Source organism: Cucurbita moschata, unplaced genomic scaffold, assembly GCF_002738365.1.
Source record: "Cucurbita moschata cultivar Rifu unplaced genomic scaffold, Cmos_1.0 Cmo_Scf00029, whole genome shotgun sequence".
NCBI lineage: Eukaryota > Viridiplantae > Streptophyta > Magnoliopsida > Cucurbitales > Cucurbitaceae > Cucurbita > Cucurbita moschata.
The window spans coordinates 1,316,446-1,334,368 of record NW_019268545.1 but is presented as its reverse complement, the minus strand read 5'-3'; the positions used below and the strand labels follow the sequence as shown (position 1 = coordinate 1,334,368).

The 17,923-nt window shown below is 35.9% G+C and overlaps 2 protein-coding genes across 6 annotated transcripts in view; one reads left to right on the top strand and one right to left on the bottom strand.

Moving 5' to 3' along the window:
• The window catches only part of LOC111464113 (glycerol-3-phosphate acyltransferase, chloroplastic-like), a 9,864-nt gene extending 9,024 nt beyond the window's left edge, over positions 1-840 (bottom strand). For 2 of the 3 annotated variants that reach the window (XR_002713992.1, XM_023108208.1), the window contains exon 1: positions 489-840. Coding sequence is in view for 2 of the 3 variants with exons in the window: in XM_023108208.1 (XP_022963976.1) it covers positions 489-768 (280 nt within the window). In the remaining variant the exon portion in view is untranslated. The remainder of the gene's footprint in view (positions 1-488) is intronic. The other variant, XM_023108207.1, reaches the window with a different exon arrangement.
• Positions 841-8,254: 7,414 nt separating this feature from the next.
• On the top strand, positions 8,255-14,341 carry LOC111464106 (inactive poly [ADP-ribose] polymerase RCD1-like). Of its 3 annotated transcripts, none has more exons than XM_023108196.1 (8): positions 8,261-8,418; positions 8,814-8,926; positions 10,133-11,337; positions 11,725-11,972; positions 12,233-12,276; positions 13,327-13,512; positions 13,592-13,687; positions 14,078-14,341. In XM_023108196.1, exons 3-8 carry the CDS (start codon positions 10,244-10,246, stop codon positions 14,132-14,134), a joined length of 1,725 nt encoding a protein of 574 aa, XP_022963964.1. In that variant the 5' UTR covers positions 8,261-8,418; positions 8,814-8,926; positions 10,133-10,243; the 3' UTR covers positions 14,135-14,341. The 3 variants fall into 3 exon arrangements, with proteins under 3 accessions (XP_022963965.1, XP_022963964.1, XP_022963963.1); XM_023108195.1 differs by having other exon boundaries at positions 8,261-8,442; XM_023108197.1 differs by lacking the exons at positions 13,327-13,512; positions 13,592-13,687; positions 14,078-14,341 and adding an exon at positions 12,350-13,134 and having other exon boundaries at positions 8,255-8,442; positions 12,233-12,286.
• Positions 14,342-17,923: the final 3,582 nt, after the last annotated feature.

Here is a 17,923-nt window from a genome sequence, read left to right as displayed (position 1 = left end):
AAAAAAAAAAAAAAAAAAAAAAAAAAAAAATTGAACTACCACCGAGTGGTTTATTACACGAAGGGTGAGTGCGGGTATCATTGCCTCAGACTAGGAAACTTCAACAAAATACATCATTTAAGTCCCTAATTTCCCAGGACAAGACAGAACATGGATAATGGATACTGACAACATCTGATCCAGGAGAGGGATATAAGACAACAAAAGGTGGAGTAAAAGAGATTTTACTTTCCGTTACAATAAGTAACTAAAGTTATATCCCATCTCACTAAAAATAAAACACTAGCAAGCTCATACAAAATTGCTTGATCAGCAAAAATGTGAACTGATGAAGCACATAAGACTCCAATAAATGGATCTAGCAAAAGCCGAATCATAACCATCGAACAATTAAGCAAACTTGAAGAACCAGTTTCTAATTACATCTCCATTCGCAATGTAAACAACAATAAATTACGAGAAATAAAAGAAAAGTAAGGAAAAAAAACCTTGTTCAGAGCGAACATCAAGGAATGCGCGGGAATGCGGCAGGTGATTCCTCGCTTCATCAGCGGAGGCAGCGGTATGGGCGGAGTGCTTGAAGTCGTGCAGAAGCTCCGCCGTTGATCTGGAAGCAACGGAGCAGGAGCAGGCGAGGTTGGGAGGTTGGAAGTGGGGAGAAAGGGGGAGGAGATTGAGAGAAGAGGAGGAGGGAGGAGGGAGAGAAACCCTAGAGGAAGAGAGAGAGAGAGGAGAAGGTAAGGAAGAAGAAGAAGAGAGGATAAACATAGTAAGGGGGGTGGGGAAATGGGAGATGTGATGAAGCGTAGGAGAAGAAGTCGGACGTAATGATCCAGAGGCGTTTTTAAAGAGAATCGGAGGATTTTGGAATTAGGAATTAAAACCCCCTTTTTTTTTTTTTAATGTTTTTTCCCTTGTGTCCGACACGTGCTTTAAAACGACGTCGGATGGTTAGGAGAATTGGGAGTGAAGAGAATGGCTGTGGTCCCACCAGGAAGTTTTCTTTTTCTTTTTCTTTTTTCTTTTTTCTTTAATTTTTTTGCCCGTGTGTCTGACACGTGCTTCAAAACGACATCGGATGGATGGTTAGGGGACTGGGAGAGAAGAAGAGAATGCTGTGGTCCCACCAGGAAATTTTCTTTTTTTTTTTCTTTTAATTTTTTTGCTCGTGTGTCTGACACGTGTTTTAAAACGACGTCGGATGGTTAGGAGTCAAGAGAATGGCTGTGGTCCCACCAGGAAATTTTCTTTTTCTTTTTCTTTTTTCTTTTTTTCTTTAATTTTTTTGCCCGTCTGTCTGACACGTGCTTCAAAACGACGTCGGATGGTTAGGGGAACTGGGAGAGAAGAAGAGAATGGCGGTGGGGTCCCACCAGGTTTTTTTCTTTTTTTTTCCGTGTGTCCGGCCCGTGCTTCAAAACGACGTCGGATTGTTAGGGGAATTGGGAGAGAAGAAGAGAATGCTGTGGTCCCACCAGGAAATTTTCTTTTTTTTTTCTTTAATTTTTTTGTTCGTGTGTCTGACACGTGCTTTAAAACGGCGTCGGATGGTTAGGGGAATTGGGAGAGAAGAAGAAGAGAATGGCGGTGGTCCAACGGGAAATTATCTTTTTTTTCTTCTTTCATTCTCCATATTTTAAAAACTTAAAAGACAAATTTTAAAAAATATATATATATATATATATATGTATATATATATATATATAGTTATTAAATATTTTTTTTATTTTTAAAATCTAAATATTTTTTAAAAAATTGGAAGAAAATAAATATAAATTTAAAAAATACAAAACTAAAAATGAAATTATTATTGATTTTTTGTTTTAAGTTTATAAATATTGTTTCAACAATTTTTTATCTTTTTCCCGACTTTTTGAAATTAATTACCAATTTTGGAATCTTAAAATAGTTTTGAAAATTTTATTTTTATTTTATAATTTGATTGAGAATTAAAATATTTTTATTAAAAATAAAAAATATATATTTTAAAAAGGTGATATAAAAAAATAGAATCAAGATTTTAAATTTTCTTTTTTTTTTAGTTTTTAAATTTGATATTCTTTTTAAAACATTTTTAGATATAGGCCTAAATAGTTAATTTTTAATTATATGTCTGTTTTGTTTAAATAATTTTAAAAACATTAATTTATTTAATAAGTTATTACTTTGATATTTTACAAATTTACAAATATATTAAATAAAAATTTCAAATCTAAATCTAATAAAATTTTAAATTTAAATATTGTATTTAACAAATTATGAATATTAAAATAACGTCTAATGAAACAATATTTATTATATACAAAATTTAAAATGTTTTTTTTATTAATTTAAAGATTTATAATGATCTTAAATAAATACGTAAATAAATAAAATTGACCCTGCTATTCTTTATTGTCTATTATTTATAATAGTATGGATTGTCGTTTTCGTTAGGTTTCTTTTGAAGCGGATACTTGAATGCAAGCACGATCAATAATAATATATTTTATGGGGCACACAATTGATTCTTTTGTTATTTGAGGTGTTAATTTGCTTACAATGTCCTGTATCCACCCATGACCCGAGCATCACAATTCCATTTTTTGTTTAAATTAGAGATTGAGCGGGCTTCTAGATGTAGTATTTCATCAATTATTCTTTTAGGTTCGTGGGTTGTCACGTGAGTTTGAATTTCATATCCCCGTATGCCTTTTTTCTCGATCCATACCGTGTATAGGTAGTCTTAAATTAGTTTCTTTTGAAATGGATACATGAATGCTAAGTATGGCTCGTAATTATCTATCTTTCGTAGCGTACGGTGATTATTTTGTCATTTAAGATGTTAATTTACCTACTGAAATGTCACTCATCGACCCACGACCTGGTCATCACAATTCCATTTTTGTCTAAATTATGGAGTAAGCGGGCTTCTAGATGTAGTATTTCATTAGTGATTCTTTTAGCTCTACGACTTGTCACATGAGTTCGTTCTATATTTCTCGACCCATCTCACATCAATAACTCAATCTCTAATACCTATGGATAGATTCAGGTATGGCTCGTAATAATCATTCTTCTGGGTGATAAGATGATTCTTTCACTACTAAAATATCGCTCGTCTCCACCCACGATCCCAATATCACAATTTCATTTTTATCTCATTTATGGGAAAAGTGAGCTTCGGAGACGTGGAAAGTGAGCTTCTAGACGTGGCATTCTATTAGTGATTCTTTCAAGTTGGTAGCTTGTCACATAGATAAATAGGATTCTATCCTCTCGTTTAGTCTGATTTGTGACATAAATTTTCTCAAACCTTTGTACCAAATGATGCTACATCGTAACAACTCAAATTCACCACTATAAGATATTGTCCGTTTTGACCCGTTCCATTTAGCTGTCAGCTTCATGGTTTTAAAACACGTATTTTAGGGAGAGGTTTTCACACCCTTCTAAGGATTGCTTCGTTCCCCTCTCCAACTGATGCGAGATCTCACAATCCACCCCTTTGGGGGCCTAGTGTCCTCGCTGACACACCGCCCAATGTTTAGATCTTATACCATTTGTAACAGTTCAAGCCCACAACAAGTAGATATTGTCTGTTTTGGCCTCATGGTTTTAAAACGCGTCTTCTAGGGAGAGATTTCCATACATGAATGCTTCATTTTCCTCCCCAACCGATGTGAGATCTCACAATCTACCCCCTTTGGGCCCCTAGCGTCTCGCTGACATACCGTCCGATGTCTGATTCTAATATCATTTGTAACAACCCAAGTTTACCGCTAGTAAATATTGTCTGCTTTAACCCGTTACATTTCGCCGTCAATCTCACAGTTTTAAAACGCGTCTTTTAGGAGAAGTTTTCACACCCTTATAAGGAATGGTTCGTTTCCCTCTCCAACTGATATGAGATCTCACATACAGTGAGCCTAGTTTAACGATATTTGACACATATTTTTCTTTCGAGTTCAAAGATTCAAATCTTCATACCCACTTATCGTACAGAAAAGATAAACCCTAGCTAATCGAGCCCGAACAACCTTAGCCCGTATTGCCCCATTTAAACCAAACTTGGTCGCCAAGTTTTGGTGTTACAAAATGAAAGAAAAAAACATGGTGAACGTGGTTTGGTGTGCCCCTTTGGTTTCCTCTCAAGAAGAAAGACGTGAAAGAGACAGAGTTTTGGTGTGGGCTACACCTTTGCATGTGAGTGTGCTTTTCCTCCATTGAAGAGCTTGACAAGAACCATTTGTGAGTTGTCATTCAAAAGAACTTGACCTAATCTACATTAGATTAATTAGTGTAAACTCGGGTGTCATCTCTTCTCATTACTCTTTTATTACTAAACGGTCGTTTAGGGTTCTTAGCAGGCGATCTACGTTATTTCCCTCTCGATGATGAAGTTTGTCCCTCATTTCTCACAAACCAACCTTGAACCCTGTTACTTTGATATCATATCTAATATTGCAAGTTTGATTCAATTTGATACTGTTCTCGCGTCGAGCGTAGGTTCTTGTTCTACGATACGCAGCAAACTGCATGTAGAGATTCGTAGGGGCTTATAGTTTGATTGGTTGAAACGTAATACTCATTATGATCGTTCTTATCACGTATAAATTTTAAGGGTCAATAGTATATGGATAATGTTAGGTACCTTATCCTAATAACACGGTTGAAATTGACCACTTTGTAATTATTACAAATGATTTTATCCAAACCGTTTATGTGAAAACATATGAGTGAGATATTTTATAATAATGAGTTTGTATGAGAGTAGACCATAAAATATTAATCTCTCGTTGTAAATTTGTTAATTGAGAAGATTAATATTTCAGAGGATGATCATATGCTACTTGATCTTAATTGGTGAGTTATGAACTTTTGAGGACTTATCCTTTAATTTGTATGGCTGATAATATTTTTTTTTTGTATCGGATTCAATATACTTACCATTTTAGAAAAATTAACCAAATAGAGAGTTGAGAACATAATTTTACGAGATGTAATTCACTCATTCTCGTATATGGTAGGTATATGTGTAGTTAAGTGACGATTTCATAACTTAATAATAGGGCTACACTCTCTCACTAGCTCGTGAGGGACTTGATTTATAATTTGATCATAAAAAATTGTTATTACAAAATTAGTGATATTTAAGGCCAAAGATAGGGGTGTACATGGGGTTCGGGTTCGGAGATTTTTTTGACCTAATCCAAAAGTTCGAGTTGGTTGGATTGGTAACCCAACCCAACCCGAAACTTTTCACAACCCAACTTAACCCAACCCTCTATTTTCAGGTTGGGTCATGCAAATTTTTTTAAAGTTTTATTTATCCACAATTTATAATGATTGGGATACAATATTAGATAAAATATATTAAAAATTCACAACAAACACAAATTAATCTATAATTATTGACCAAATATATATAATAATAATAATAATAAATAAATAAATAAATTCAATAAAAAACAAAAAAAAATCGCAACATATTAATATAGTTCAATATTGTCATTAACACAACTAAATATACTTATATTTCTTGAGAATTGATTAGAGTAAAAAAATAATAATAATAATAAACAATAAAATGATTAATTTAAAGGTATTGTATATAATAAAAAGGAAAAAATATATAAAAATATTTTAATTGAAATATAAAAATTCTTGAAAACTGGTGTGAACGTTTTTAGATTGGCCTCAATACCACACTAGCAAACTTAATACAAAGGAATTCTTAATATATTTTCTATATTTTTATTTTGCTCGGTCAACCCGAAGGTTTTGCTCACGAACCCGAGACTGAACCAATTTAGTTCGGGTTCAGAAAAAATGAACCCAACCCTACCCGAAATGCTTATCCAACCCAACCCTTGGGTTGATCCGGGTTGTCGGGTTGAATGTACGCCCCTAGCGAAAGATGTAATTTTAAGGTAAAACAGATTTTTGACCCCGATGAAATTACGAACAACTTGTGAAAGATCAACTTATTTGTAAGGATTATATCAATGGACATAACTTGTTCTACCGTACAATAAGAGTGCAACTCTAAGTCTATGTTGGAATGACCTATAGTTGTGGATTCCCATATGACTCAATGAAATAATAGTGTGCCAATACGAACATGACTGTAATTGGTATGCATTCCTTCTAAAATCGAAAGTTCAGATCTTTCATACCCACAATTGTTATACTTCATTACTTCTTTGATACCAACCTTATTGAGTTGATATATCCGAGCATGGTCAGTCGATCAATGAGCAACATCGTTTGAATTACAGGAAAATAAGTGCAACAACTGAAGCCCATTGCTAGCCGATATTGTTCTCTTTGGGCTTTTTCTTCCGAGTTTCCCCTCAAGATTCTAAAACGCGTATGCTAAAGAGAGGTTTCTACACCTTTATAAAAACGTTTTGTTCTTCTCTCTAACTGATGTGGGGTCTCACAATCCACCCCTCAAATCCCAACATCTTCGCTCGCACTCGTTCCTTACCCCTTCAAACCTCGATTCTTGAATCGCTCGATCTTGTGAAAATTATTGATTGTAAAAAAAATTATCCTCATGGAAGCATGCAAGTGGGCATAGTTGCTCAAATTGAGATTCCCATGGGCGATGAAAGGGACAAACATTATGCGGCGAGCTTTGTTGACTGTCGCCTGTCGGCATGTAGTGGTGGCGTCCACGAGGCAATTAGCCGAAACTTGACGAAGAAGCACCATCCGTCTTGGTCTTCTCTCCACCCAATTTGTCAACATCCTTGGGCTATCAACTTTCCCATTATGACTTTCATTTTCGTCCCAACCTACTATTGACTATTTTGGTCCGTTACTTATTGTCGTTAGTCTCACAATTTTAAAATGCATTTGTTAGGGAGAAGTTTCTACATTCTTATAAAAAAATGTTTCGTTCCCTTCTTCAACTGACGTGGGATCTCACAATCCACCCCCTTCGAGATCCAGCGTCCTCGTTAGCACTCGTTCCCCTCTTCAATTGATGTGGGATCTCACGATTCACCCCCCTTAGGGGCTCAGCGTCTTCACTGGCTCTCTACTTGGTGGGGCTCAACGTCTTTACTGGCTATCCGCTCGGTCCCTAGCTCTGATACCATTTGTAACAGCCTAAGCCCACTACTAGCAGATATTGTCCGCTTCGGCCTGTTACGTATCACCATCAACCTCACGATTTTAAAATACGTCGACTAGGGAGAGGTTTCCACACTCTTATAAAGAATGTTTCGTTCCCCTGTTCAATCTATGTGGGATCTCACAATCCATCCCCTTCCCAAGCTAGCGTCCTCGCTAACACAAGTTCCTCTCTCCAATTGATGTAGGATCTCACAATTCACCCCTTTCAAGACTCAGCGTCCTCACTGGCTCTTTGCTCGGTGCCTAGCTTTGATATCATTTGTAACACTCCAAGCTCACCGCTAGCATATATTTTCCATTTCGACCCGTTACGTATCGTCGCTAGCCTTATGGTTTTAAAATGCTTATGCTAGAGAGAGATTTTCACACCCTTATAAGGAATGCTTCATTTCCTTCTACAACCGATATGGGATCTCACACGCGCTATTACGATTTTCATCTCGGAGATCGAAGAGATTATTCAAAAAAACTGCTACTGAGTTAAATCTATAGAAAAAATGTGTAATGATTTCGAAGATGTATATAGTAGTTATTATTGAAGATATATAAACTTTTGGATCTATATCGAGCCATGATTCCGTCACAAATAGTTTTTCCATACGAATATTTGAGTACAAAAATACAATAAGAAAATTTCCAGTTTCTAGGATGATGGGTGAATTTTATACTTTTTCTAGTACGAAGAGCAATATAATTATGGTGCTATTAATATATCGATGTTACTTCCTATATATAAACGGCTCGTTAAATGATCAAGATCACTAACGGGGATTATCGTATATCTGATATTTTTTTATAAGGTGGCGATCTTTCCGGAGAAAGAGCAAAACTATTAATTTTTTATTTTTTAAACGGCTTAAAATAATCTAATTAATTAAGATTATATCGTGGTTAAAAGTTTGAATTGTTGGACGAGTCGTTGTTAAATTATTAAAAAAATAATAAAAATAAAACGCTAAAATCATGAATATTTAAATAAAGGCTCCGTCCCTAGATAAGAACTAATTAAACAAATGAAGAAAATTTAAAAAAAAACGCAACCATTTTGTGGGCCTCCTCTGTACTCACAAAACGACACCGTTTCTCTTAAACTTCGTCCCCAAGCAAACGTCGCTTTCAAGTAGCAATGAAAAGCGGACTCAGCTGAGTCCACAATTTCTCGAGACAGAATCAAACGCCGTCGTTTCATCTCCATCTCCATCTTCTCAACGCTCCGCTTTTCCTTGCTGCTGCTCCTGAATCGGCCTCCGAAGACCTAGATTCCCTCTTTTTCGTCTTCTTCATCGTTGATCTGTGTGTTTCCTTCTCAGATTTCATGTAATTCGCTTTCGATTTCTTTCCGAAATCCGATTTCTCGTTTTTTACTTGGTCGTATCTTTTCCGGATGTTTTTTATAGTTTAGATTGTGATTTTGAGGTACTTCTGTCGATTTTATATGTTAATTTCTGTTTACGGGATTGTGTTTGTGTAAATCGGGTACTGTATTCGATATCTTGATGTTTTGGAACCGATTGATGATGTTGTTGCTGTTTGGAAAAAAAAAAGTATTATGTTTTCTTTAAGATCGTTTGTGCTTTGATGATTTGATTTCTGAATTAGAAGTTTCTGTTGGTTGGAATATTTTAGTTTTTTTTTAACCGATTTATGATTTTTCCCCCTTCTAATTGCTTCCGGTTTCTTTTCTGTAGAAGGATTTCAATGGTATGCTAGCTGCTTGGGGAGTAATTTGATTGATTTGGTAGCTGTAGAAAATGGGGAAAATGAATGGCTTGTACAGGATGACCGCTGACTTCAGACAACGGTATTTTCTGCTTGGAACTTGTTTTATTAACTTCAGATCAGACCATTGTAGTTTAGAAATGGTTTGAAAAATTATGTTTTAAGCTATTGTCCCGCTTTATCTTTTGTTTGATAAATGATACGAAACAAGGTTTGTTGATGATAGCATTCTAAGGCTAAAAACGTATAAAGCTTATAAGTACAGGCCCAATGGGAAGCCATGAAAATTAACTGTAGTCCTGGGTTGTCCGTTAACCTTTATTTTAAGTTTTGATTTTTATATAATTATTATCATTTTGTTTAGATCAAAAACTTGAATCCATTATGCTACTTAAAGTAGAACTAATTGATGATGGTTGTTGTTGTTCTTCTTCGTTGTCTTGTTCCTTAAAATTTGATTCTTCTTTTGCAGTTCATTCTTTATGTGGTCAATTTAGTTTGACTGGCTCCTTATTGTTGGTTGTATGATCATTTTATTTATTTCTGCCTTCTTCAAGTTACATTCAAACACCATGGTGTGGCATAGTAAACTAGATTAGTTTGTTACTTTTTTTTGGTTTTCGTTTCTAATAATAGGAAACTACCAGACTTTGACTTTTATGAGGAAGGAATACTGCAAAAGAAAACAGGTTGAAGAGATATCGCCTTAACCAAACCAATTGGGTTACAAAAGATTCTCCCAGTGGTGATAATAAAAAAGCAAAATATTTACAAAAAAGAATTATATAGAGAGCACCGAAGTCCTAGAATGAACATATAATCTTCTTTTTCATCCAAGTGAGTTAAGAAAATTTTTAATCGATAAGACCTTCTGGGTTTGTGGGAAATAGTGGCCTAGCAATTCCAAGCCTTGGAGGATGGAAAGGGGGAGCACACTAATGAACATTAAGGGTGTTCGAAGGACCGACACCATAAAACTTGAGGTGAGAGCAATATATGAAGCGGTGATCTTGAGATTATGAACTTCCATGACAAATGGAGCAACAATTAAGTGAAGCATAACAATGGGAGATTCCTTCTGTCGCTAATGTTTCTTAAGCATAATTCCAAAGGAAAGATTTCACCCCAAAGAAAAGAGATCTTTTTGATTCTTATCTCTGATACTTCTTTGTACTTAACCTTGACTTGTGTATCTTGTTAATTGCGTATGAATTGTAATTTTTCTGACTAATAACAAGAATCTGCAAGTTAATAAATTGAGAGTTTAACAACTAACTCTGTTTTGCAGGGTTTATGAATTTTCTCAATTGCTGCATGGCTTATCTAATCCCTTAATATTGGAGAGTAGATTTGTAAATATTCTAGGATTTAGTTTGTAGATAAGGATTGTTTATTGTAGATGAATATGGAAACAGAGTTAACTAGGGTTCAGCATAATGGCCAAAAGATTACTGTGGGTTTGAAGAGGAAAAGGGCAAATCAAGGCACGGCACATGTTGGAGCTGGCTACAAAGCATTTTTGTCCAAGTTGACCTCGTCTAGGAATAGACATGCCAAGTGCAAGAGACTTGATGACTGTGAAGTCAGTCGTGGGCCAAACTCAAGGAGATCTTTTCTTAGAAACTATAAAAATTTTAGCAGAAGTGGACTTCCCAAGAGGTTTTTATATCACGAAGATGGGGATTGGGTAGATTACCCTCAGATAACTGTCAAGTTGATTAGGGAACAGTTCCAGATTAAAAATGCGGCAATTGAAGTGGAATTGAATGGCCGCCATTTGCTGCTAGATGCTTTGTATATGATCCAAGTGGAACTGAAAACAGCTATTCAGCAGCACATTGCCTGGATTGATGACAATGGTCAATGTTTCTTTCCAGAATTTTATTCGGGTGACAGTGTGATGCATCCGTTCCACCAGTATGAGCTGGAAGATGCTTCTACTGTGGCATTACCGGACCATACAGGAATGAGAGAGATCAATTTGCACCTTGAAATTGGAATAACTGAAGCAAATAGTTCTCAATCAGAAGGCTATATTGAAGAGTCAAATAGAGATGCTAAGATATCTAATATCAAAGCAAAAACTTTTGATATTGCTGAGGATTGGGAAGACAGTGAAACTAATAGTCAGAAACCAGTTGCTCAAATGCAGGAGGCTGTTGGAGGAATAAAAGAGATTGATTGTTATGTGACGCCTCAAAATGAAATAATTCATTCAACTGTGGGTTTGGATGATGTAAAAAATATGTTCTTAATGAGCATGGAATCTATTAAGGACATTGAAATACTTGAGGTCAAACGCTGGTCTAGTCATTTAATGCAGGATAGACCGGATCTGTTTAAGAAACAAATAGAGATAACCAAGAAGAGTCGTGGGAATGCCAATGTTCAGTATGGTTGGCTAGCTGGTAGCATGCTACATGGGGTAGGTCATTTTGAGCCGAAGCTTACATCCACATCTGGTGTTCACCTTTCAAGCTGCGCAAATCTTAGGTATGCATTTCATCTTCCTTCAGTTAAATAGTATATGGAAATTAATGGCGGTTTATTGTATGATTAGATAATAGGCTAATAGTTACCATATTATAATATATGTTTTCATGTTTTTATGAGCTTTACGGACCTCTCAACCCTTGCAACAAATACTAATGCTGGTTGTGATTTTCTGGTGTTTAAAAACCCACGCCTCATGCTAAAGAAAATCACCTCCTCTTCCATTCTCTTTTTGCACCATATGATCCTGAGAAAGAATCACATTACGGTCATGGCAATACTGAAACAGTATATAAACAACTGCACTATGTTATTTTTAGCTTTAGCTGTATGGATAACTCTTTTGTTCTTTATTATTCCTGGAGATTAACTTCTGCACTGGTTTAGTGCAAGCTACTGCGACGATGATGAAAAGGGAGTTAGATACATAGCATTTTGTCATGTCATATTGGGAAATGTGGAAGTTGTCACTCCTGGATGTGTACCATATCATCCCAGTTCTGTAAACTTTGACAGTGGAGTAGATGACCTTCATAATCCAAGTCAATATTTTGTTTGGAATATGAATATGAAAAGCCACATTTTCCCGGAGTATGTTGTCAGTTTCAAGATATCATCTAGCCCTCCTGAATGTGGTAAGTTCTCTCTTGGTTGCTATTGCTCATTTCTTGTTTATGGGATCATAACGTTTTTTTGAATCTTGCATGGCGCATGTATCTTGTAGAATAGTTGGAACTGGTCAGGATTCATGAATGATGTGATGTTTTTTATTATTTAAATATTTATTTATTTTCCCTCACTCTCTCCCCGCCTTTTGTGTGTGTGGGGGGGTGGGGGGGACTTGTGGAGATCTAAGTTGGTATTCTAATCCGTTTTCTTGGAATTGATTCTGAAGGGCTCCAGGACCAGTTGCAGTTAAATTGCTCTTCGATTGAATCAGTAAGCCATCTTTTATGGGCTATAATATTATGTTCTATGTGGGATTTTTCCAGTGAATTCTTGTCTGTGGTTTTGTTGCCACTCTTGTTAGGTGGACTTGTGAACCTATGAGTTATGATTATGAAAGCTGTTATTTATTCAATATGAGTTGAGCTTAATTTTGGGTCAGCATAGATTTCCTAAGGTTGCCTTCCATCTCGGCCCGCCAAAGCCTTTATTCCCATGTATAGCTGAGCTAATTTGTTTTCGTTTCCTCCTTGACCTGACCACCTTTATAATTGTTTGCATTCACAATTCTTGGGTTTACGACTTTCTGGAATCAGCTTTCTTTCCTACTTACCTACTTCAATAGTTGGGTGATCTGCCTTTGAAGATTCATTAACCGCAACATTCTAACTCCTAGGTGCAGGCTTCACTTGCCAAATTACTTTTTCCTTTGATTATCGTACATTGCTCTGTAACTATTCAATTGGCACATTACATAGCATCCTGGGCAAACCAGATTACTGGGGTTCTTTTTAGGAAGACCAAGGAAACAATCTTGTTTCATGGATGCCCTTATGGTTAATACTGTGAGAGCATACTCTTTTTCTGACGTTTGGATGCTGTTGGGTTTTCGATGGGACAGTTCATAAACTTGGAGCCTTTATGCGATCAGGTTTTAGAAGAAACGCAAAAGTTCTTTTAGTTTATGAAACAAAAGCTTTAGGGAGTATGGACGGGGATGAATCAAATAACTTTTAAGGGGAAGGATGGGAATTGGGAAGAAAAATTTTATTTGCGAAGCGTCATTGTTATTGTGATTCTCACCCCTTTTTCTGCAAATTGCCTAATAGAGGTTTATGCTGTTTTTGCAAACATGATAATTTTCTTCTGGATCAATATGAAGTGTTTTTTTCCACCATAAAGAAGAGAGTTTTGCGAAAGAGTTCAAAGAAATCGTCTTATACCACAACATTAATAGAAAAGAAAGTTTGGGATGCTCAAGTTATTAAAGCTAGATTTCTTTTTCATTTCATCTTAATATTAAGGGAAGCCATTTACTTTTAGGTGGAGGATTGTGTGTCTTCGCCAGTTCCTGAAAAGAGGTGCACAGAAAAGCATGACCATGGATCTAGCTCCCTGAAGACTCCGAAGTCTCCCTGGATGCCTTTTTCAATGTTGTTTAATGCCATTTCAAAAGAAGTCTCTCTTAACGACATGAAATTGGTGAAGGGTCATTATTGCTTATTTAGAGTAAGTGAATGTGTCTATAAGTGCTTTCCTGTTATTTGATTTGTTTAGTGGATAATCTTGATATTCCTTAATATATTAGGAAAAGAAGATCAGTAGGGATGAATTCATAAGACGGTTGAGGTCCATTGTTGGGGATCCGTTACTGAGATCTATGCTAACGAGTCTCCAGTGCAAGGTGTGTTTTATGTGTGATCACTATTGTTCAGTTCTTGTATGATGTAGAGACGTTTTGTTGCTATGCGAAAGACTGGCATTTGGATATGGATCACGTGCAGCTGTCAACATTATAATTTACAATTTTCTTTTCCGGGTGAAAGGCTATTTGTTTGATTAAAAGGATTGAAGTATGATCTTTGCAAACAGAATAAAATATTATGACTGTTATCAATCGGGCCACTACATGTTGGTTGTTAAATATAAACATGTTTTTCGTTTTTAACCTTGAATTAAAGTGTACTGTACTCTCCTTTCCTGACCAAGTAACATTTCTATATGGATCTTAGCATGGACGATGGTAGCTGTTTCTGTTACATGCAACTTGTTAAGTAGTCTTTTCTTGTTTCAGCTACTTCCGAAGTCTCCATGTGCTTTCAAAGTTCCTAAGGAGGAGAAAGAATGTTGAGGCTGTTGGTAAGAGTCTGTATTTAGGTGCTTTTCGTCATGGGGGTTACTAATGTACATGGCGTCTTACTGCTATTTTGCCTTAGAATTTGTCGATCCGATTTGTGACATCACGACATAAGCTTTGTGAGATGGTCACTATTTCTTATGTACACTTCTCAGTTAATTGCTTATTTAATACACTCAGACAATTGCGTCCATTCTTATATTACCTTTTGCATTACAATTTTCTGACTTCTTTCTTATCTATCCACAATTTTCTATACTATATTAACATATATTTCTTAGCTTTCTTCCATTCTTCAGTAGTCCATGTAAATGGTAAAATCTTGTTCAACTTTCACATAGGATCTGAAAATTGAGACTAGGACTTCTTAAAGAAATTCGCACAAGTAGGTTTAGATCTCGGTTCATTTTTAAGGATGATTTTGATTGGTGTCCATGTCTTTTATCTAACTGTTTGGCTGATTGACTCACTGGTTCAAGTATGTAGTCTGGTGTGCTTGAGAATTCTCCACTCTTTTACCCTTTTAATCCATTTGTCATTGTTGCGAGTGAATTGGAAACTGTGCAAACTTTTTGCAGGTAAAACTTGCAAGTGGTTTATTTTTCTTTTTCCTCTTGTACGAAACCATTACTATTCACAACATGTTATGTATATATTTGGCTCTGCTAGGTCAACGTCCTTGAGTTATCAGACCCCTTCTAGTTCTGCTCAGTGGGTTTGATAAAGAAAAGGCATTATTTGAACTTTAAAGGTCAATTGAAAAAAGCCGACCTGTCATAACTTTTCAATTTACTTTCCTTTATTATCTCACCTCTTTTACCCCTCTTTTTTATCTTAATATTTTACTCAAAAGTTGAATTCTTGTTGCATATTTCTATTTTGTAGAAACAGAATGAACGTATATTCTTGGAACAATTCGGGCATGGTAAGATGCTTCAAGTATTCGTATTCTTCTTGCATACTTCTATTCTGCAAGTGCAGATTGAACACAAATTTTTGGATCCATTTGGGCGTAGTTGGAAGTTTATTGTAGGTATGAAATTCTCAGTTTTCTTTTTCCATATATACCCCTACATGAAACATGACATAGTTTCATTTATGACCTTTCACTATCAATGTCAAACAAACTAGTTGGTTAGAGCCTTGAAAATTGAAGAATTTCATGTCATATTCCTAGTGCTATGGAGTATGGCAAAATATCTGTAGAAAATGTTTGTTGGGGTGGAGAGGCAGCCTTTTTGTTTCATTTTTATCACAAGTTGTGCTAAAGTTGAGAATTTAGTGATAAGAATTGAAGAGGAGCCTACCTACTCTAAACCAACCAAATTTTGTCTAGATGGTAACAACAAATGGATCAAGGCACTTTACTTCAAAGATTATGCATTTCTGGATTACTAGCTATGAGCCACAAATGAACCCAGCAAACTTTGGCATGGCCCTATAACAACCACCACTCAAAGGCTTAGTTTGTTCTGAATTATTTGAGAGTTAGGGAACCCTTCTCCACAAACCTAAAGGAAAGAGGACAAAAGGGTAGCTTTCATCTTCCTTCTTTTAGAATTACCACTCCCCTTTCCTCTGTGTTTGGTTACCTAAAAGAACTAAAAGTAGTTCCCCTTTTCCATTAAAAGTGAGTTTTTTAATTACATCTGAGAGATCTCAGTATCTTTTGAGTGAAGCATTGTTTTTTTTCCAGATAAAACACCACTTGGTTAAGTGCTTTCTTCAACCAACTTTCAACATAGTTTTAATTGATTCAATAGTATTATATGCCATAAAACCGTACAATTAAGGCAAAATTGAATGAAAGCTGAGAAGGTTCTGTTTATTGTCCGATTAATTGTACCCATTATGTTCTTGCCATAACTAGTGCTTTCCATTTTAGATATTATAGTCATATTTGTATCAGGTAGCTCGGTTAGGTCAGAGGGCCCAGGGGTGGTAGAGAGTTGACACCATGCCTCCTCTTGGCCTCTATGGCCTAAACGAGCCACCCTGTGACACATGCGTATGTCATAGTGAGGGCAAGCGTGTTGAGACAAGTGTCTCGAGCGATTTTCTTTGAAACAAGTTTTTCAAGGACAGTATCAGGCATCACAGGTGTGCCAGTATTGCGTCCCAGCCTGCGTGTCGGAGGTTGATATATATACATCCGCTATCCAATACAGTATCCGTAAATATCTATCCAGTCTTTAAACTTTTGATTTTCTGTCTAATTCTCCGATCCTTTCGATTCTGCATCTATTAAATTCGTATTGATTCATGAGATATAATCTGATTCAGCTTAAAGTTCTCCATTACTATTGATTAAAAGGGGAAAAAGGTAGCAAATAATTGAGTTTTGAATTGACAGAATTCTTTCTCTGTCAAAATGTGTGTGGGTGTAAACAGGTAACACGTGGAAGGAAAAGTCACATCAGGAGGCCCATCAGCCAATGCCCATGAAAAAGTAAGTAATTATGAATGAATGATTCAATTACAGGCTTAGGATAAAGGTAAATTTAAAACTCTGAGTCTCTGTCACCTCTACATAGGAAGGTTTCTGACATCTGACATCTTTTTTTTTCTTTTTTCTTTTTTCTTTTTTGGCCCCTCATGTTTTTGAATTCCCATTTCTTACCCACCCACCCACCCACCCACCACTTCTTTTCTTCTCCCACTTTCATTTATCCTTCCTCAAACTTCGCCATCTGCACCTCTCTTTTTTAGCATCTCTTTCCCACCATTTCCCCCCTTTTCTACTCTCACTTTTCTTGCTGTGTTTTATCATACCTTTTCGGCCTATGAAATCGAACCGATTTGACCATCATCATAGAATCAATTAGAAAATAAGATGAGTTTGTCTTGGTATATCTGATCCTGCACAATAGGATGAAAAATGGATACAAATTTGTTGCTGCCGTGTGGTATTACCCATAGGTTTGAATTGAGTATCTAAAAGTAGAAAAATTAGATAGTTGTACCTTTTCCGTATAAGTTTGGTATAGATTCAGGTCAATGAAGCAACATCACTCGATCATTATCAAATCTACTATAATCATTTTATGTTTATGAGAATCCCAATAGAGTGCCTACTTCTTCTAATAGGCTATGGACTTGACCAGAATGATCTTCCTACTTCTTCTAATAGGCCATGGACTTGACTAGAATGATCTTCAACGAGTTCACAAGAAGTGATTCTATCTCTACAACTAGACATTATATTCTCACATAAAAAAGGTCATTAAGTATTATAGTGTCGTTGTCAACATGAGCATAATTCAGTTCTTCTGTCCCGAAGATGAGGCTCAAATTCCCATATCATATATACTACATGAAAGGAAAAGGTATCAGCATAACGTTGAAATAGATATTTTCTCTTGTTAATAATATAATGTCTTCGGACGAAGAGATGCAAGAATATCGGGAAGTTATGTCTAGTCCAAAGAAATAGGAAATTGCAATATAGTCCTAAAGATGGAATATTTGTTTTTTTTATCAAAAGAAATAAAAAAGAAGATGGAGGAGGTTGGGTTGAATGGGAGGCAGACAAGGAGAGGACTATAGGGTAAAGAACAGGAGGTAAAGTCACTGTCAAACCAAACGTTTTCTTGGCTCTTCCTGCCCGGACTGCCCGTACGGTCAGCAAGCAAGCAAGGTAATCATAAAGCAATAGATGGCAAAATCATTTTCTTTTTCGTCTTCGATTTTTGCGCCTCCTTTTTTTTTAATATTTTATTTTGAATTTTCAACGTCTCCGACAGTGGGCCCCATCTCTCTCTTTTTTTTTTTTTTTTTTTTACT